Below are 20,669 nucleotides of genomic sequence, written 5' to 3'. Positions count from 1 at the left end.
GGCTCTTCCAGAGCCAGGTGGCAGGTGCACAGCAGAGGTAGGGGAGGACAGAGGGACCAGTGGGGGGAATGGTTTCAGTGCATTGAAATGTGCATTGGAATTCAGAATCCCCAGAGATGCCTGCTGGAACAGTAGCCTGGTGGCTACAGAAAGCCTGGCTGAAATGGCCACGGGCACCTGCACCTTCCCGCTGGCCACAGGCTCATTGTGCCCAGGACTTCAGGGAAAGCATGACAATCACTCTGGCAAAGCTGGGGAGTAGAGGAAGGCAATCAAAAGTGAGCACAGTGGTGGCCACAGGAGCTCCCAGTTTGGGGGTACAGCCCCAGGAGCCCCCAGGGCGCTGCCAGGCTGGGGCTGGGCACAGAATCCCACCTGTGTGCACAGGGAGATGGGAGCACAGGGGAGGAGAGGTACAGCCCCAGAGCCCCCAGCAGTGGCAGTGCTTTCCTGCCTCACTGTCCCATTCCCTGGGCACAGCATGAGATTGGCACAGGCAAGAGCTGGGCTGCATGCCCAGTCCCTGCACTCCATGAGGGCTGGGTGGGATTTTCCCTGGATGGAATGCCCTGCCACCACTGCTTGGGTTCATGACATCCTACGTGACATTTGGGGTGCTGAGATTTGAGGGTGCCATTGACCATTACACTGTCCTTCCTGCTGACATACCACATTCATTTGGGAAATGGATGCTCCAAGAATATTTTCCTTTACAGACCCTGGAGCCCAAATCCTCCCTGCTCCAGTTACTGTGTAAGCTTTCAAACCATTCAGCAGGATTTTAAAATGTAAGGAGAGGTTGTAGATGCTTTAAAAAGGAAGTAGTGAATATTTGTAAACTACAACCAAACATATAAAACAATATTTCTTTAGTTCTAGCTAGAAAAGTAATTCTATCACCTCACAGTTCAGTTTCAGCTACATTCAGGTCTAGGAATCTCCACATTCTTACGTAATGCCTTAAAGCAGCAATAGACATTAAAACAACAAAATTAAATTTTATAAAAAAAAATAAAAACAAAAAAGATTTGGTTTCTTGATCCTGTGTTCAGTGTGTAACCTGAGCAGGGTCCCTTACACCTGCTGCTACGGTTTGGGGGTTTTTGGCAGTTACTTCAAGAGGTTTTGTTTGTTTAGGAAAAGCACCAATTCACTGTAGTTCAGGTTTGCCTGCAGCTCCCCAGCAGCTGCCCGCACACTGGCTGCTCAGCAAGTGGTGACTTCCCAGCTCCAGGCTAAACAGGAATAGTTAATGCTCTGGAGGATGAGACTCCCATCTCATCAGTGATGCATAGAGCTTCGTGTGCTGGGTAATTAAAGCTTCGTCCATCATTTCCTACTACGGATCACTGTTAGTCCCTTTACAGAAGTTGCCCTGCCAGGTTCTTTGGTTACAGACATTCCACCACCAGGCTGCCGTCCCCGGGGAGGGACGGGGCCCTGGCAGCCCGGTGGCCATGCCCGTCCCTCTCCCACCACAGCAGCGGTGCTGTGCATTGTTACCAGAGAGACGAGGGATGCTCCGTTTGCTATTCACAGGCAAAGTAATCCTTGAGTGGGGAGAAGAGGTGCCGGATCACAGGGACGCTCCACGAGCCCCCCAACAGCTTCTGGCGAGTCCCGCGGCCGATGTTGGGCACATCCGTGTAGGGCAGGGGGAAGCCAAAGATCCTGTGGAGCAGAGGCAGGAGAGGGCAGGTGAGGCAGAGCAGGAGTAGGAATCCCTCTCCCTGGGCAGCACTGCTCCCAGGCCACCCAAAGGCACAATGAGTATCAGGAGTCTCCTGTGGGGAGGGGATTCAGCTATCCAGCCCCATGGGGAGGAGATTCAGCTCTGCAACCCAAGCAGTTCTGGATGGGGCTTCCAACCATCCCCAGTGCCCTGCATCTTGTAGGATTTCCTGGCAAGGTTCCTGTGCCTGGGCATCCAGCCTGCCTCTGCTCAGTAGCAAGCACTGCCCCAGGGCTACTCCAGGGAGATAGGACTGAGTAGCTCTGAGTCATGGGCTGGGCACTTCCCTTACAACCAGACAGATGAAAGTCCAACAGCCATTTCACATGACAAAGGGTTGGAATTGTTATTTTACTTTCAAATGCCTTTAGCTCAGTGTTAACCCAAACAAATACTGGCAATTAAAATATAAGCAAGCAAAAGTATTTAACCCCAGTCTTGTGTTTACTGGCCAGAAGCACCCATGATGCAAAACCTTCCAGTTCTGTCACACACACTTGGTGTAATGGACTGCTTGTAATTGGATTTATCTGCTCCCAGTCCTTCTGCCGTGTTTTGCCATGAATTCAGGGTGTGAAGTGTGAAGCAGGGTGCACTCATGCTTTGCCACAGCAGCTGCTGGCTGTGGTGTGAGCTCCCCCACACCACCCACCACAGCCACAGCAGCCACTCAGTTCCCCTCCATAAACCCACAACCATGGCAGTGACTGAGGCACAGGGCGGCCATACAGCACCCCACATCAGCCTGGGCCTGACCCCAAAGGCAATCCACGTGTGCACCCCCAGCCAGACCCACCAGAACATCCTGAGCAAGCCCCATCACTCCTCCCTCCAAAACCTTCAGGGCCAGGGCAGGGGATGCTGCTACACTTCTCCCCTGTCTCATCATTGCTTATTAGTAAGAGCATTAATTATCATGTGCACATCACTGCAGGGAAGCTGCCCCATGTCAGAGCTGTGGCTTCTTGCTCCCAGGAGCTGGGCTTAGAGCCAGGGAGACAAAAAAACCCAAATGGGCACTACAAAACAAACCAAAACTACTATGAGATCCAAGAACAGCAGACTGACTGATTACCTGTCCATCCCAGGGAGGTTGCCCCAGAAGTAACGAGCTCGGTGGGCAGCTGATATCTTGAGCGCATCAATCATAACTGGGTTACACTGTGAGCCAAAAAGAGAGAAAAAAAGTTAGAGGAAATGTTGGCTTGATTCTCTCCTGCATAAACAGCCCTTCCCACTGCACTGCAGGACTTAAAAGGTTGTCAGGAAATCCTCAAAATGTTGTAGCTCCCTGTTTTACACCAGAGAATGCCTGGGTAGCCACATGAGCTCCCAGGCCATGGCCAGCAGTTATTGACCATGACAGGGTGCTCAGTGTTGGTTCCCATGGACCAGAATCAGGACTGCCAGCCTTCAATGGTGATTTTACACCAGTGGTCCCTGCTGACCTGCAACCCATCCTGGCTAGCACAGAGTTAAAACTCCTTCCCAATCCAACCCCCCTCTCCCTAGAAATAACAGGCATTGCTGGGAACAGATGCTTTCTGCAATGCTGGCAAAACCCCTCCCCCAGAGGACTTGTGCTTGGGCTTGACCTGATGAAATCCAGAGGGGAGGATCCAGAGCCAAGACTAAACTTGATTCCTTGGCATGTGCATCAGGCAGGGGGTTTTCCAGCATCAGGGCCACAGGAAACCATAACCAGACTCTCACACCCGGCACACCCTGCACAGCCCAGCAAATGTCACCTGCTCCAACGCCTTTCCCACAGCTGTCAGCTATCCCTACCTCCAGAAACCGGGAAATGTCCCTCTTGTCGTTGATCCTCATGGCCACCACGTTCTCAAACATCCAGAAGAAGGGCCGCTCCTCGCCTGCCTTGGGACGAGCGTAGTTGAGCAGGTGGTAGAACTCGAAGAACAGCCTCCCGGTTCCTTCTGCGAGGAAAAAGCCGAGCAGCAGGTTGGCACCAGCATGGGCTGTGGGGCTGGAGGGCCTGGCTGCCCTCCCCCCCAAGATGGGTATGGAGACAGCCCATCACCAATACAGCTCGGGGCTGAACCACCAGCCAGAAGGTGGCTCCATGGCCCAGGACCATGCCAAGGTATGCAGCCCAGCAGAGGCAAAGCAGCCTTACCAAACAGCGCCTTCCTGGTTGGATTGACAAGGGAGACATCATCACAGGGGCTTCCACCGATCACCAGGTCAAAAGGACCCCACTCCTCAATCTATGGAGAACAGACAATCCAGACCATTAGGGGATGCCACAGAAACGGGTCTCTCCTCCCTGACAGGGCAGGGCACAAGCCTGTCCCAGAGCTGGCAAGGTGAGACCCATGCTCCCACGGTGCCCTGTCCCTCAGGCTCCTACAGAAGCAGAGCTCACATTTCTCTTGGTTATGTTCCTGACATCGTGCACGTAGGTGATGTTGCCCTCGGGCCGCACTTTGCCTGCGGTGATGGGGTTCTCGCAGATCTCTGAGGCAATGTACTTCTCCACCTGGATGCCCAAGTCCTTCAGCACTGTGTACCCTGCCAATGGACAGAGGTCTGAGGTGGCACTGCTCTCTTTAGCCTCCAAGTCTCCTTCGTCAGCACCGCTCGATGTGGCTGCTCCTGGATGTCCTAGGTGGGTGTAGTCAAACAGCACTTCAGGGTGAGTAAACTTTTATTTGACCCATTCCTTCAGGCAGGCTTGCTCCCAGAAAGCAGAATACCAGAGCTGAGTGAACTGAGCCAAACCAGTTGCCCTCAGGCACTTAAGAGTACAGGTTACTGGTGTCCCCACAGCTCTGGCTTCTCAAGGGAACCAGCCACCCCAGATCATACTTGGCACAGCAGGAAAACCTCTGTGAGGTGCCCACACATGCCCTCTCCTCTTCCCCTTCCATGCCCTCCCTCCATCCCTCCCCTCCTCCACAACCCTGTCCAGCAGGAAAGGGAGACCCTGCCCTCATCCCTCTTCTGATGGGGATCTCACTGTTTTCACCGCCTCCTCCCCACCAAGCTTTTAGAGACAAGTTTGAGCCCACTGAATGATTCATCCTCAAAGCCCAGTGCTAAGAGCTGCCCAGCAGTGCCTCCCTACTGCCTCACCTGTTGTCACCCCATCGAACAACGAGAGCACTCGAATTGGTCTCCTCTTCGCTGGAGGAACTGTTGGGTAGATTTTGGGTGCAGCCTGCAATGGAGACAGCCATGAAGCCCCAGCCCTGGCAGTGCTGCATTGTCCCATTAGGCTCTGAATGCAGCACGTCCACCTTCAGGAGAGCATCTGTGGGACCAAGAGCCTGGCACCCTTGGAATGGGTGGGTTAACAAGACCAAGGCAGAGGGAAGAGGAAGTCCAGGTAGCTCACCCTGCCCTCAGTGACCCTCTTCCCCACACCAGGCTCCCTGCCCCCAGCCCTTACATATTCCTGTCCCTTGTCACTGGTGAAGAAGTCCTGCAGGCGAGTGTTCCAGTCCTGCCGGCGCTGCAGCACGCCGTGGCTCTGCTGGGGCTGGCACATGTAGCAGTTCCAGGGCTCCTGCTCTTTCACTCTGGCTGACGTCCCTCGCCCCACCAGCACGTTCAGACACTCCACACAGAAGCACCTGCCCAAACCACAACAGCTTGTGCTTGTCACCCTAGCAACCCCTTTGGGTCACCCCAGCTTCTCCTGCAGTCTCCCCTGCCACAGACCAGAGCCCCCACCATTTTACAGGATATTTTTCCAGGCAGTACCCTGGTTTTTAGGGCTGCTAACTGGGGAGAAGCACACTCCTTGCCCAGGCTCATGGAGGACCCTGCTTCCTGGAGCTCCCTTGGAATGATGCCAGGCCCTCAGCCCAGGAGCAGAGACATGGGGCTCACCTGCAGCAGCTGGTATTGCTGCAGAGCAGCAGCTCCTTGCCTGCACAGCAGACAGTGCAGTAGGACTGGTACCCATCTTCATCATACATGTAGAAGTACTCCAGGAATCTATCCTAGCAAAAGGACATCAGAAGGAGAGAAGGACAGAGGATCAGGAACCATTCCAGGACAGTGGAAAACACAGCTTTGCCCAAAATGCTTACCTGGCATTCTCAGTACATGCCAAGATTTTGGAGATGCACATCCTCAGTGTTTCAAGGTGGTGAGGACACGCTGAGAGACAGCCCCTCAGTGGCCAGCCCCATCCTCTCCCAGGCTCCTGCTCAGCCCCAGCACAGCAGCACTTACCCTGCATGTCTGGCAGAGGCCCCCCTTGAACAGTGGATGGAAGGTGGCCGGGTTCCTCCTCCCACAGGACAAACAGCTATCTGTGGGGCAGAGAGAGCTGTGCTCACCCAGGGCAGGGAGGACCCAGAGCAGGGCCCCCTTACACCTATTAGGCTGCAGAGGCTGGAGCTTCACCTTGGAACTGTGTCTGGATAAAGCCTGCACTCACAACTGTACCCAAATGGGGCCTGCCCTTGGAACCATATCCAGATGCAGCTGTGGCTCCCATGGAGGACCTGCTCAGCACCCCGTCCCCCTGAGCACCCCGTCCCCTGAGCACCCTGTCCCCCTGAGCACCCTGTCCCCCTGAGCACCTTTGTCTCCTCCCTCAGCACCCCGTCCCCCTGAGCACCCCGTCCCCCTGAGCACCCTGTCTCCTCCCTCAGCACCCCATCCCCCTGAGCTCCCTGCACTCACAGCATTTTCCCCCCTTCCTGCATGGTGCAGTTGAAAAGGGACCCACGACCCTTGCTAGGCACCCCCAGCACTCCTCACACCTCTTCCAAGGAGAGACAGGGCCGGTGTTTACCTTCCAGCTTCCCGTTGTTGTTCGTAACTTCAGAAACCATTTGCTCTTTATAAATTTGAAAAAAAAAAAAAAAGGCATTATCATTCCTTGTGTTACAAACTTTAAATGCACTCTGCTTACAGGTGCCTTATTTCTTGCATTAGAACTACTCCAGCTTTGCTGAGAGATTTTGGTGCAAAGCCCACATCCTTTCACTGATGGAGATATTAGGGCTCAGTGTAGCAGCACATGGTCATGCTCCAAGCTGAGCCACTGGTGGGGCCCAGCCCGTGTCTTGCAGTTGGGTTTGCTGGTGTCTTGTAAGGCACAAGTCAGCACCACCAGACCACAAAAGTTTTGCCTTCAGAAACCTGGCTCCTGGGAAGGGCCAAGCCCTTTGCCAGAATGGTTTCCCAGTGCTCTTGGGGTGCACAGCCCAGGCCAAGCCACTCCCCAGCTCTCTCTGTTGGTTACCTCGGGTCTGCTCCTCTTCCACACGCTGCTCCTTGCTGCTGTTGCAGGGGTAGGTCTTCAGCCTCTTGGTGGGTGGACACTGTTCAAGGGACACCACCTCCTCTGTCCCATTTCTCAGCACCCCATTCTCTGCAAGGAAAAGGAACCTCCTTAAGGACAAGCCTCTAGCCTCAGGACTAGCCCAGGGCACCTCCTGCCAAGCCCTGCCAGTCTCGCCACAGCAGAACCCTTCTTGGCCACCCAGGTCCTCACACATGGCACAAGGCTCTGCCAGGTGATTTCCATGGGGCTTGGAGGGTGCTTTGCTCCAGCTTTTTGCAATGCCACTGAGGGTCCCAGTGAGAAGCCCCAGGATCCCCTTGGGACTGGACTGGCATGGCCACAGCACAGGGTAAGCAGGCTCAGCCAGGGGCAGCCCCCAGTGGCCACTGCCCATGCCAGCCCCCAACCACCTCACCTGAGCCTTTGGGTGGCTGCAGTCCCTTGAGCCCCAGGGGTTTGAAGCCAGTGATTGCCCAGTCGATCATGGGCTTCAGCTGCTCCTCCAGTGACTCCCTGGGGCCAGTTGTAAACGTCTTCCCCGACCGGCTCCGGGCCACCTGATGAGGATGGGCAGCAGGGGACAGGGTGACAGGGTGGTCTTTGTCAGGGGAGCAGCCACAGCCTGCCAGGGCCACAGCCCCAGGCCCCCTCTCCACACAGCACACACACACACACACAGGGCCTGCTGGCCCTGGGACGGTGGCAGCTGATGGATTCCCACTCTGGGTGTGCCCTTGGCCACAGCCCCGTGCCTCCATCCCTGCAATGAGCCCATCTGTCCTCCACCAGCCCCAGTGGAGCCAGAAGCAGGGAGAGCCTAGGCAAAGCTCTTGCCCAGATTCTGCTCCATGGCAAGCAGCAGGAAGAAAAGGCAGAAGAGGTGCCTGTGGGTCTGCACTTCAAAGGGCATCCTGCACTGACCTGGGACACCTCTGGCCAGCCTGGCACTGCCCTGCTGCCATGATGCTGCCATGTCCAAGCCCTCACAGGGAGTCTGGCCTGGGGTTCTGGAGCAGTGAGACCCTGGAGCAGCAGCAGCTACCCCTAAAACCCTCAGGATAAGCCAAGCCTGGCCCCACAGCTGCACTTGGAAATAATCTCAGCAGTGAAAGGAGGGTTTTACTGCATCCCATCCTACTGGCCCGCCAGCCTAGCTGGTTCAGCTGGCACCTCCTCACCCACCCCCCCACCCCTGGTGGTTACCTCCAGAGCGTGGTAAATGGCACGGCGGTAGGACACCAGCTTGTTGAACGTGGAGGAATTGAAATGCTGCCTGAAAGCCATCAGTCCCACCAGTTTGTCAGCAGAAACCTGGGAGAGAGCACCAAGATCTCAGCTGTGAGATGGGAATGCCCTGCTGGGCCATATCCCCCAGCACTGTGCAGTCCCCAGCTCCAGCACTGTGGCCACAGGAGGAAGCCCAGTGGCAGTTTGCCAAGAGCAGCAGCGTGACAAGGACGGGTGGGTTGCACCCTCTGCCGGCACTGCTGGTGTGACTCCAGCACAGCACTTCCTCCCTCCTCCCTGCTGCGTGGGAGGGGTTGGTATCCTCATTGGATATAGGAAATATCCTCATTGGATATTAGGAAAGGTTCATGGTTGGGCACTAGAACACACTCACACTCCCTAGGGAAGTGGTCATGGCAGGAGCCTGACAGAGCTCAAGGAGTGTTTGGATGACACTCTTGGGCATATAGTGGGATTTTAGAGCTGTCCTGTGCAGGGAAGGAGCGTGAATTGAAGATCCTTGTGGGTCCCTTCTAACTCAGGATACTCTGATTCTGTGAGGGGCTCTGAGGGGACACCCCTCCCCAGGCAGAGAGTGACAGGGAAAGCTCTGGAGCATGGACAAAACGCTGTGAAGTGGCCAGGCAGATGTCCCCATGTCTGGATGCTGTCACCAACCTACCAATGATTAGTTACGGACACCAGAGCCATGAGAACCTGCCAGGGCCCAGCCACGCTTAACACTGGGAGGGGAGGCCTGGGAGGCTGCAGGAGCACATCCACCCCCATAGTCAGCCTCGGGAGTGGGGCAGAAACGTGCTGGGAAGGGTGTTTTGGGCTGGGCCAAAACAGAGTCTAAGTTCTCTCTTACCTCGGAGAACTTCCCGTCTCCAAACCACTGCACCCACCGCATGCCCGAGACAGCCTGGCGCTTGGCCGTGGCTCTGTGGGAGACGACGATCGCAGGCCACCAGGAAAAACCTTTGATCTTTCCCCAGACAAGCTCCCCAATTCCAAATTCCTTCCCATCCTGAAAGCACAATACAAGAGATCAGCCAAAACTCCCCGTTTTGTCTAGGCAGTAGTGCAGGAGAGCGCTGGAGCACAGGGGATGGCCCTGGTGTGTCACCATGTGTGTCACGCACGTAGAACCTCTGGGCAGTGATCTCCAAACACTGCAAGCCCTCCCTCAAGCACAGGGTCAAGCCATTGCCCCCTGGCAGCACAGCATCCCAGCCCTGATCCCTGCTGAAGCTTGGTGGGGAGGCCTGTGTGTGCCAGCCCCATGCTGAGCCCGTGCCTGGCACACGGCGTGGTGCGTGCTCCATCCTGCACAGCCCACCTGGCACCGGGCCCCTGCGTGTCCACTCCTGCCTGCCCTGCCAGGGTCTCTGCAAACACGGGGAAGTCTTGCACCAAGGTTGTTCCCTGGGTGCCCTCCGCAGATGAGGCTCCTCCTTGGCACAGGGCAGCCTCTTCACAAGGCTCACAGCTCAGCCTGTGTTGTGTGGCTGCACCCCAGGGAGGGGACACCCACCCACCCTCCTCTTGCTCCTGCTGGGGAGAGCAGGACATGTGGCAGAACAAAAACACAGAAGAAAAACAAGAGCAAAGAATTTTGGTGTGACCAGTCGCAGGCCATGCTGGGTGCTGTGCACAGCAAGGAACCTCACACGGAGAAGTCACCTCTGTGCCTGCAGAGCCCTCCTTCCCAGCTTTGTTCTGAAATTACCTACTTAATTATGCAGCATGATGCAATTGCCCAATTCCTGCAAGTCTGGGGCCCTGCCCTGCGGCCCGCAGGCACCGAATCCTGCTCTGCAGCCCCAGCAGCTTTGGTTCTCTCCAGCATCCCCGACAGAAATGTTTTCTGCACATGCAACTCCCTGTCTGAGCAGGACACGGCACACTCATGTGTGTCTCGGGGGGCCCATGTGTGGCACCAGTGGCAGCTTGGCAGGGCTGGTCCCCAAGGCATCCAAGCCTGATAGATGGAGACAGCCTGGCACCATCAGGCATGCAGGGAAGAGTGGGCAGGAGAAACAGCACTGAGGTTTCCAAGTTTGTTTTGGGACAAGTCACAGAGGTTCATCCTTGCCCCACACCATCCTGGGTGCAGGAGCAGAGCTCAGCCCCTCCGTACCTGGTATTCCAGCGCCATGCCCATGTCCCTGCTCTCTGCCTCCTCGGCCCCCAGGTCAGCAGAGCCGTTCTGCCCCTCCTGGGAGCTGCTCCCCGAGAGTGTGCTGCTGCTCTGGGATGAGTCCTGCGAGTCCTCCTCCGTCAGGTCGATGGTCACAGGTGTGGGCACCGCAGAGCGACGCCTGGAGCTCTGCATGGCAGAGGCAGAGGAGTGTGAGTGCAGCAGGGAGAGGGACAGGGGGAGCAGAGACCTGCCCCACGTCACCCCCATTCCCCACATCACCCCAGCCCTGCAGTGGGGATCAGAGGGGGGGAGCCAGGGAGTGAGGGCACCACTGCAGCCATGAATAGAGAGGAGAGCCCTTAATGGGGGCATCTGCAGGAGAACTGCTCTGCTTTTACCTGCCAAATGGTGCACCACTGCCCCTCCCATGTTCCTGTCCCAAATCCTCCCCAGAGTGCTCAATGCACCCAGTTTATAGCAGGAGCAAAATACAGCACAAAAACACCCCTTCACAGGGGAAACTGAGGCACGGGGAGGCTGCACCATCTCTGAAGACAGTTGACCAGGGCACAGCAGCAGCACAGATCACTGGAGCCCCAGGGAAGCCCCAGGGAAGCCCTGGCCCTGTGAGACCCTCACCCGCACGGGAGTTGGCAGCTCCCTGAGAGGCTCCACACTGCGTGCTGGGTCCTTGAGCCGCATCTCCTGCCGGGTCCGCCCTGCCTGGAACAGGAGGCAGAGGGTGGGCTTCTGCCTGAGGCTGCTCTCCCACCCAGCCCTGCCCAGGGTTGCACCTGCTAACAGGACAGAGGGGTGCCACAGCATGGGTGCCCTCCTCACATGGGGACACAGACACTCTGTGCCTCATGGGGCTGAGCACCACAGGCAGTGCCCTGGGGAAGATGAGAGGAGACAGATGGATGCTGGAGGCACCTTGTGCTGAGCCCCTTTGGGCAACTTTCTGCTCCACAGCATCTCTGCAAGGCTCAGGAGCCTCATTGCTACAGCCCACTGCACCCAGCATGATAAGAGAAAGCAGGAGCCACAGCTGGGAGGACTGGGATGCCAGGAGAACCACAGACCACGGCAGAGCACCCGTCCCAGGCATGGACCCACTCACACACCCTGGTGCTCTCACACTGCCATGGGTGCTCTTTCCCACAGCAGCCCTGCAGCAGCACTCAGGACAGCTTTTCCCTGGTGGTCAGAGTTACAGTCCAGCCCAGACCTGCTGCCTGCACCCAGCATAGCAGAAGTTCAAAATTAAATGAAATTTTGCAGTGAAGAGCCCCCAAACTAAACAGTGGGAAAGATCAATTTTCACCCACTGGATTTATGGCTCTTTCTTTTGGAAGCTGCCTCATCTCAGGCAGATCTCCAACCTTGGGTTTTAATTCCAATTCAAAACAATAAAGCCAGAAGGCAAAAATGCTTCCAGACCCTGGAGGTTTGTCAACCTAATCAACAAAGGACAGTGGGTGACATTGGGGTCCAGCTCACCCCAACAGTGGGAGGCATAAGATGCTTCAGTGTATCAATACAGCCAAGACTTAAAAAGAAAATAACAGCATATTTTATTAGGCTGCTGCAACATGTAATGGGCATTGCTGCATCCCAAACCACCCCCTCCTACTGCTGTACCATGAGAAGCAGGAATTTAAAAATTAAAACATTACGCTGTGAGTATTGCATTCATCACTGGACTGTTCCTCTAGCACTGAGCACAAGGGAAGCTCAGAGGGAAAGAGATGAGGATCCTGGCACCAGATACCACCCACAGACAGCCCTCCAAAAGCACCCTCAGTGTTCACTTACCCTCTGCACTGGCAGATTGAGTGACCAGGCCAGGTCCTCCTTGGAGAGGTCTCCATTGCTGTCTTTCTTCTTCTTCAGGGGCAGCAGCCCCAGGCCCCTTGAATCTGTGCAGAGACAAGACAGAGCAGCCTCAGGCTCTGCAAGCCCACCTGTCCTTGCACGCCCCAGCCTCCCACTGCTCCCACATCACAAACTGGAGACACCAAACCCCATCTTGGGGAAATGTGGCTGGGGGCAGAGACAAGTGGTGTCCCCAGGGCTCCCCACTGTCCCACAGCCCCACATCACCCACCTGTCCCTAAAACTGGGAGGGACCAGCAGCAAGCACAGGGACATTGTTATTACGCCCTGGTTCCTGAAAGCTCAGAGGCACAAGGAGGCCACATGCCAGCTCATCTGGACTTGACACCAGGTCATTTAAAGCAGGACCTTGTGAACCCAAGAGGTGGGATTTGGGAATGCTGACTAGAGAATCCCAGGAGCAGCAAGGCAGCCCCTCAGGTCAATGGTACCCCTCAGGCTGGAGGGGCTCCCCTGCTTTCCTCACTCCATGGGGGTTAAACTACTGAGAGGCAGAGCCAGCATCCCAGTGTGGCATCCATTCCCACAACCACAGCATGGCCTGGGTATGCTCCTGGATTACAGAAATCCAGTGGGGTCATGGGGGGACTCTGGCCACAGCCACAGTGCTTCATCCCCCAGCAAGGCCTGGGACAGAGGCTGTGACATCCCCACTCTGTGCATCCTGGGAGCACTCTGGGCTCAGGGTGGTGACCCTCACCTGGAGTGCTGGGCTTCCCATTCGCCTCCAGGACAACAGTAGGTGCATTGTCCCCGTTGATGAGGATCAGCTTTGCCCTACAGTCTGCCTCATCCTGCCCGTGGCTCTTCTCCTTTTTCATGGTTGCCTGTAGAAGCCAGAATGGAAAGGAAATTCAGCTGTGCAAGGAAGCTCCAGGGAGGGCAGAGCAGACAGAGAAAGGTCCTTGAGCCAGCTTTAAGTTTGTGCCCTTAGCAGAGGGGTCTGACTGGAGATGCAACTAAAGGTCCTGGGAAATAAACAGCACTTGCACATAAATGTGGTGGCCCTAAAGGTCAACCAGCTCCACCTAAAAAAGGTCCCAGATGCAACCCACTTATCCTTAGGGAACACCAGGTTTTTCCCCAACATCGCTAACCTGGCTCAGAGCTGCCAAGCCCCGGCTCACTCTGACAGGCCCTGTCTGGAGGGGAGCTGCACTTCCCGGCCACCCTGTAGAACCCAGGGGCCAGCCCACCCCTGGGGCCAGCCCACCCCTGGGCCACCAGCCTCCCTGTATTCCAGCTGCCCAGCACACCCAGAGGTGGGTGGGCTGTTCATGCAGCAGGACAGGCAGGCAGCCTGCCATGGAGGGCAAAGTCCTGGAACCTGCATTAAACTCTCGGAGAGAGGAAACTCCTCCTGCCCCCTGCTCTTGGCCTCAGCTGCCCTACCCCAAGGTGAAGGGGCAGAGCAGGGGGCTGTGCATGCTGGCAGCCCCTGCCCTGATGAGCCCTGCAGAGCTGGGGCTCTGCTGCCTTCCCTTGAGTGCCCTCCCTGGCTCCTTTTTCGAAAGTGGAAGCTCCCAGCTCTCCCAGAGGCACCCGGATGCCATGAACTATGCTGCCTCACTGCCGGGCTATGGGTCTGTGCTGCAACTTGCCCCTTCAGCAGCACAGTCATTTCAGCAGCACGTAACTCAAGAGCTGAGAGGCTCGCAGGGCTTTGCCCACCTACAGCCCTGTTAGGAAGCCAAAGGAACACCCCCCTCATCCCCAGAGACCCCAGCTCCAGCCCACCACCCCTTCTGTGTCACTCTCATTCTGCATCGCCTCCAACCACTGCCCTAACAATTGAGATTTCTGCTTTGAAATCATCTGTCAACACCTCCTACAAACAAAGACCAGTTGGAGTTTGATGTTTTGGACACAGAGGGCAGAGTTAGAAACCTGGTAACACTCAAACACAAAGGAAAACAGGTGTCCAGCGCCCACCTCCACAGGCAGAAACCTCAGTGCTCATACTGCCTCCCCCCTGGACAAAGGCAGGAGGAGAGGAATGGCACCAGACGCTGCATAACCCCCTACAGCTGTGTGTGCAGAAATCCCTGAGCTGCAGCACATCTGCTCCCAGACCCAGCAAACAATTCCTGGGAGCTGCCCAGACTCGTCGCCTGCCCCCGGCCCAGGCGGATGGTCCCACATGGCCCCAGATGCTCCAGGATGCAGAATCCAGCACGGCACAGCACAGCCAGGTCAGGGCCAGCTCCTCCTGGTCTGCTCCTCCTCCCCAGCCCACAGTGCTGCAGAGCAGTAGCAGACATTACTGGCAGCAATGCTGCCACCAAATCCAGCAAAACTCACCAAAAAGTGACTCTCTTGGGAATCCCTACAGGGAGGCTGCTCTCCCAGCATGAGGGTGATCTGAACCAGAGGGTACAAGGAGATGGAGCTGCATGAGGCTGGTAAGATTCAGGGAGGACAGAAGCAGGCAAGGATATCTCCCAGCCCTCCCAAACATCTGCACCCACAAAACTCCACTGGGACTCTCGGACGACCTCTGCATTCATTCCTTTGTCAGGAACCTGAATCCAGGAAGTTCAAACTTGCACTTCAAAATGCCTTTTCCTTCCTCAGCCCCAGACTGCCTTATGTCCAGCACACCAGGCAAGGGTGTGCTGTCAGCCCAGCACTGGGGAGGTGAAGGGCGAAGGTGACACAGTGGCCAGGTTTCCCCAGAGACAAAGCCAGGACTGAACACCCGATGCCCCAAGCTCAGCTTTGTCATATGCTTAGGGAGCTCTCACATGGCCTTTATTCCAGTTATAAAGTGGGGAAAAAAGGGTTATCCCTTTGGAAGAAACTGCTTGCTGGCAGAGCAGACACCCACAGGTCACAGCTCTGTGGGTCCATGGCACGGGCCACAGGCCCTGCCGTGAGCACAGGCACGTCAGCACCTTGCTTGGTCCATGCCCTTCTCCAGCTGCACTGCCCAGGATCACTTGAGGACATCGTCACCATCCTCTGACGGGAAAGGGAACAGCAGACCATGACATAAACTGCTCAATAAAGTGCCTCTCCCAAAATCCTAAACCTATGCAGCAGGACTGCAATTCTCACCCCTTCTCCTGCTGTTTGCACCAAGTGCTGAAGCCACAGGGGCCCATCCTGCTGCCCACTGACCACCCAGGGCCCCCTGCAAGAGCCACATCCTTGTGAGCTCACCCCCTCCTGCACGGGAGGAAGGCTTGGTTCTTTGTCCTCGCCTCCCCTCGCAAAAACACACCAGCATGTGCACTCAGGGCATTAATAATAAGGAACACAGCACTGCCCTCACATGGGCTGGCTCACGGGAGACCAACCCTGCAGTGTTTGCATTGCCCAGCGCCCTGCAAACACACCCGGTGCTCCACAGTCATGCACTCCATGTGGAGACGGGAATCCATGAGGAGGCAAATAATGCACAATCCCAGCTCCACTGCCCAAAGCTCCCCCAGAGCCCGGCACCAGCGGCAGCCCCGGCACTGCCTGGTGACCAGGACGTGCCCTGCAGCCAAATCCCACCCGAGAAGACAATGAACCCGCTGACTCCACAGCCCGCCCTCATTTTGCAATACCAATTTCTTTAAGATTTGCCAAACTGGTTAAAGACCATGCCACAGCATTAACTGCTTAGAGAGAATTCTGGTCCCTGCTTGGCCACGACTGCTGGCCACGCTGGAGTGGGCAGAGCAGGCAGAGTGGGCAGGATGGCTGGGCTCACCTGGCAGAGAGGGCAGGGTGGGCAGGGCTCACCTGGCCGGGCCATGCTCTGGACTGGACCCCCTGCCCCCGGGGCTGCTCCTCCAGCCCAGCCTAGCCTGGTTTCAGTTTTCCTTGCTGGGAAAAGAGGCCGCCCTGTTATCAGGTGCATGTCCCCAGGAGGTGGGGAGGTTTCGGACTTTGCCTCCAGACAGGGGCATGCATATCAAAAGGCTGGAGGGAAGCTTTACCCATGGCTGGGATGGAGCCATCGCCCAAGCCCTGTTTGAATAACAAAAAGAAATAAAGGACCCTAATGGCCGGGCTGGCTCAGGGCTGCGGTGCACACTAATGGCCTTTAAGTCTCCCCAAACCGAGAATTTCCCTCTAATCCTGGGAAGAAAGGAGTTGCTGGGTTGGCAGTTCCGTAAGAAAGGCGCCGATTTCGCAGATGTGCTCGTTGGGAAGGGCAGGGGGCGAAGGGCAGGCTCCCCCTGCCCGCTTCCTGTGCCTGGCCTCTCTGCTCTCCGGCTCCGGCACTTCCCTCCATTTCCCCCGGTTTCCTCCTGCCCCGCTCCGCTCCCCCCGCAGCCCTCAGCGCCCACCCCAGCTCTCCCCGCTGCCTCTCAGCAAAGCTGGGTTAAAGAAAAGAAACAAAACACAAACCGGCCCCTCCTCTCCCAGCGCAGACCAGGCTGGAGACGTCTCCCGGACAGCCACCATCCCCGCCAACCGCTGCTCCAGCGGCTCCGGGCTCTTTACCATGTTCATCCCGATGGGATCCCGCCGAGCCCCGCGGCGTGGAGCAGGGGCTGCCGGCGGGCGGTAGCTGCGGGCAGGGCTGGAGGCTCTGGGAGCTCTGGTGCACAGGTGAGGCCCGCTCAGAGGTGGCCAGTCTTCTGTCCAGAGTCGTCACGGCTTCATTCTCCCCCTGAACAAGAGGACCAAAGATGACAATGACACCTCGTTGTCCCCCATGGCTGCCCGTCCAGCCCTGTGCAGCCCCAGAGGTGGGACTGGGATACCCAGCCTCACTTCTCAGCTGATTAAAAATTTGGAAACTGGAAACTGAGGCAGGAGAGTACTAGTACTGGTCAGGGCAGCACGCTCCAGCCACCACCTCCTTGCCCTTTCCCGTTCCGAGGGAGGTCGTTGCAGGACCACCTCTTGCCCCAGGACCACCACTCGCCCAGAGATCCCCCCCGCCGCTCCCCTCTCCCGGCTTCCCGGGACTTGTGCCCCACGCTGGGGCCACGCCGAAGAGTTCATTCCAACTTCTCCGATGATCTCCCCTCCCCGGAGGCTCCCCGCGGGCTCGGCAGGAGGCGGATGCCAGCACAGCCCTCCGGTCGATACCTGCTCCGGCCACCCCGTCCCTCCGGATCGGCCCCGAGGAGACTTCGCGCCCGAGGCGCCGCCGGGAACCTCTTTTCCTGCCAACAGAGAGAGAAGATGCGCTGTCAGATCCCCGACCGAGAACCGAAAACAAAGGTGTTCGGCCCGGGGCAGCAGCGCCACCGTGTCCCGGTACCCTCGGCAGCTCCCCACGGTGCCCCCGGCCTGGAGGCGGCGCTGCCCGGGACGACCGAGCCGGGCAGGGGGACCCCGGCCCCCCCGAACCACCCCCGCCCCGCAGCCATCCCTCGCCGTACCAGCGAGGGGACCCTCCCGCCGCAGGCTCGGGCTCAGCCCCGCACCGGCCCCGCCGTGACAGTCCCGGGACGCGCCCCCGGGGCTTCCGCGGGAAACTCCCAAAGTTGCAACGGGACCAGAGGGGTGGGCGGGACCCGGGGGACTTAGGGGACCATGCCCGAAGTGTAGGAGCAACGATCCCTACAGCACGCTCCAGAGCCGAGTGCCGGCAACAAGTGGCGGTCGGGCCCACCACCCCCTGCCCCCTGTCCCAGCCCCGGGAGCGAAGCCGCGAGTCCCCGGTTACCGGGCACCGGGGCCGCCAGACCGGCCGGGGCGCCCCCGCCGCGGCGCTCCGGTGCGCCCGGTGCCGCCTTCCCCTCCCGCCTCATTGTCCCCCGCCACCGCCGCGGACAACAAAGCCGCCCACGAGGATGTGCCACGGCTCCGGCTCGGACCCTCCGGTCCCCCCGGTCCAGCGCTCACCTGCGCCGCGGCGGGACGCGCCGTCCAGCGGGGCCGCGCCGCCGCTCGCCGCTGCCCGCGCCCCGGCCGGCCCCCGACAGCCCCGCGCTCCGATTACATGGCGTTTTAACCCTGCCCGTGCTGGGCAGCCCCTCCTCCTCCTCCTCCTCCTCCTCCTTCGCCGCCCCATGGCGGGGGAGGGGAGCGCGGGGCCCGCGGCACCACCGCACCCGCCGGGTCCCCCAAGCCCATCGGGCGCGCAGCCCTCGGGGCCCCGCATTCCCCCAGGGCCCGCATCCCCCGGGGCGCCACATCCTTCCCCGCCGCGACTCCACACCCCCCGGTGCCCCAGTGTATCCCACCCATTGCCCACATCGCCTGGGACCACCGCCTGGCGCCCCACATTCCCCTTGCCTCGCCTCCCCGCATACCCTCCCCGGTGCTCTGCATCACCCCCGCGGGGCTCAGCATCCCTCTCCGGAGGCTCTACGTTCCTCCGGTGTCTCACACCCTACCGGGGCTCCCCACCCCCTGACACCCACCGGCGTCCTGGTATCAGCTCCACTGCCCAGCATCCCGCAGGGTTCATCAGTTCTCCGGGGCTGGGCCCTCGGAGCCCCCACGCAGCTCAACCCCCGAGGCAGAGGAGACTCCCTTGGCACCCCGGGGCCGGGCAGTGCTCTCACCCACCAAACCAGCTCTGCCCACCAGTTTCCAGCAGCACCGTGCCCCACACTGCCCCATGCAGCACAACCCCGCAGACAAAGCCTCACAAGTTTTACATTCAGTTTTTGTTTGTTCTTTCCCTTTCCCGTCCAGAGGCAAGCCACTTGCAGGGCTGTCCCGGGGCCAGGGACACAGCCCGCGCCTCTCCTGCCCCAGACAAAGCATCCGGAGTCCACGTGGGGTATAATCTTCCCTGCTTGCCTGTTATTACTTCTAGATTCAGCAGAAAAGTGTATAACAGTAAGAAAAGGAATATGATTATCCTGGTGTGATAGAAATGAGCTTTCAAGGTCAGGAGGAAATCTTAGTTAGCCAAAGTGTCTGAAATCTGCAGGACCAGCCCCAGGCCTGTACAGCAGGTTCCCCCAAACCACACCTCCATCCCTGCAGAACACAAGCATGAAAAATTTGGCAGCAAATGTAAAAAATGCTCTGCAAGTGAGCAGGAGGAGCTGAGAAACCCACTCTGAATAAGCCCCTGGGGATACTAAACATCACCATTCAAACAAACATGCACCACATAAACCTAAAGCCAATTCACAGCTCCTGCGAGTAGATTAAAACAAACAAATAGATTTTACTCCCATTTGTTTTTCCAGATTAAGGAAAGGGAAATGCTTTTTGAGACCTGTGCTCATGAGAGTTTCCAGGGCACTGTGAGGGTGGAATCAGCCCTTCCAGCATCCACGGGTTCCTCTCCCTTTCTGCGGAAACCTTCCTGCTGCTGTTGGCCTCACTGACCTGCCATCAATCTCCCGCCAGCCGAAACGCCCTCTTTCCCTCTCTGCCCCTCAGTTATCATTTAATTCAGGAGAGCAAGGCTCTGCAAACTGCTTGTGGGAAAGGTCTGGTACCAGACAAAGCAGCTCTGGCAGACAGTGAGCCACAGCCTGATCCTTTTCCTGTCTCTGCTACACACACCACAGAGAGATGCTGGGAGTTTATTTAATAACAATCAAGAGAATGTGTACATCATTTCATGGGAAAAAAGGTACCTCTGCAGAGGATTTTATATCCAGGCTCCTGCCACACATTCTAGGTAGCTGCACCAAGCCCTCCTGTTGACCCAGGGCTGGCATCAACAACTTCTGTCAGGAGAGTACCAAAGCAGCTCCTTCACTGCTTCCCACCAGCCCTGTGGCTTCCCAGCACAGACCAGTGATGGGACACGGCTGTGTGGGTAAAGCTCCTCCACTCCAGAGCTGGAGCAGCTGCAAGGAGCAGGCAGCTTGGCCAGGGTTCATGTGAGCAGGGAGGGAGAACTGGGGGGTCCCTCAGCATGCCTGGGCACAAGCAGCATGTCCTCTGCACACCGTGCCACGGACACATCCCTGCCCATGATGGAGGAACTCCCATCTGCAGCAACACTGGGCTGCCCAGCTTCTGCAAAATGTCATTCCAGCCAGAACCATTCCCCCATCTGGCTGTGCTCCTTTGGCTGGCTGGCATCTCAAATTCATGGAGCCAGTAACCGACCAGCTGAAGTAGCCATTCTCTGTCACTATCACATAGTCAGGACTGGCAACATCCATTCACATTGGAAGTGACTCCGACTCTCTACAATTCCTCATTTTTCACATGCTTCCCAGCAACCATGCCAGCTCTTCCCCACGTAACTAACTCCTCACTCCCAACCCTGAACCCTTCTCTTCACTGAAGGCTGCTCAGCCAGTGCCTTCTCTGAAGTACACCTGGGGTACGGTACCAGGCCCAGCTCCTCTCTGTCCACCCAGTTCTCCCACTCTAATTTCTTCCTAAAATTTTCCTTTGTCACCTTGGCCAGGCAAACTAATGCCACCCCCTGTCCAGAGCTCTGCTGGCTGCCACCACCTCCCATCTTTTTCTTTGCACCCAAGAGTTTGAGTTGGGACCTACTCCATGTATCACAGCAGCATTCCTGG

The 20,669-nt window shown here is 57.6% G+C and overlaps 1 protein-coding gene across 1 annotated transcript; it reads right to left on the bottom strand.

Annotated features, from left to right (window-relative positions):
• Nucleotides 1-1,529: 1,529 nt before the first annotated feature.
• DNMT3B (DNA methyltransferase 3 beta) lies at nucleotides 1,530-16,735 on the bottom strand (the record flags this gene model as incomplete). The annotated part of the gene is given in 20 exon segments (XM_084218082.1): nucleotides 1,530-1,671; nucleotides 2,808-2,893; nucleotides 3,521-3,690; nucleotides 3,693-3,960; nucleotides 4,119-4,264; nucleotides 4,829-4,913; nucleotides 5,145-5,328; nucleotides 5,588-5,700; nucleotides 5,936-6,015; nucleotides 6,504-6,548; nucleotides 6,957-7,085; nucleotides 7,414-7,555; nucleotides 8,202-8,309; nucleotides 9,097-9,255; nucleotides 10,369-10,557; nucleotides 11,011-11,165; nucleotides 11,600-11,606; nucleotides 12,187-12,290; nucleotides 12,968-13,094; nucleotides 16,612-16,735. Coding segments are annotated over 20 exon segments (2,544 nt in total). The 5' UTR covers nucleotides 16,717-16,735.
• Nucleotides 16,736-20,669: the final 3,934 nt, after the last annotated feature.

The sequence above is a fragment of the Fringilla coelebs genome (assembly GCF_963513975.1).
Source record: "Fringilla coelebs genome assembly, chromosome: 18".
NCBI lineage: Eukaryota > Metazoa > Chordata > Aves > Passeriformes > Fringillidae > Fringilla > Fringilla coelebs.
Note: the sequence above shows the minus strand (reverse complement) of the source record. Positions and strands in the feature narration are given on the sequence as shown.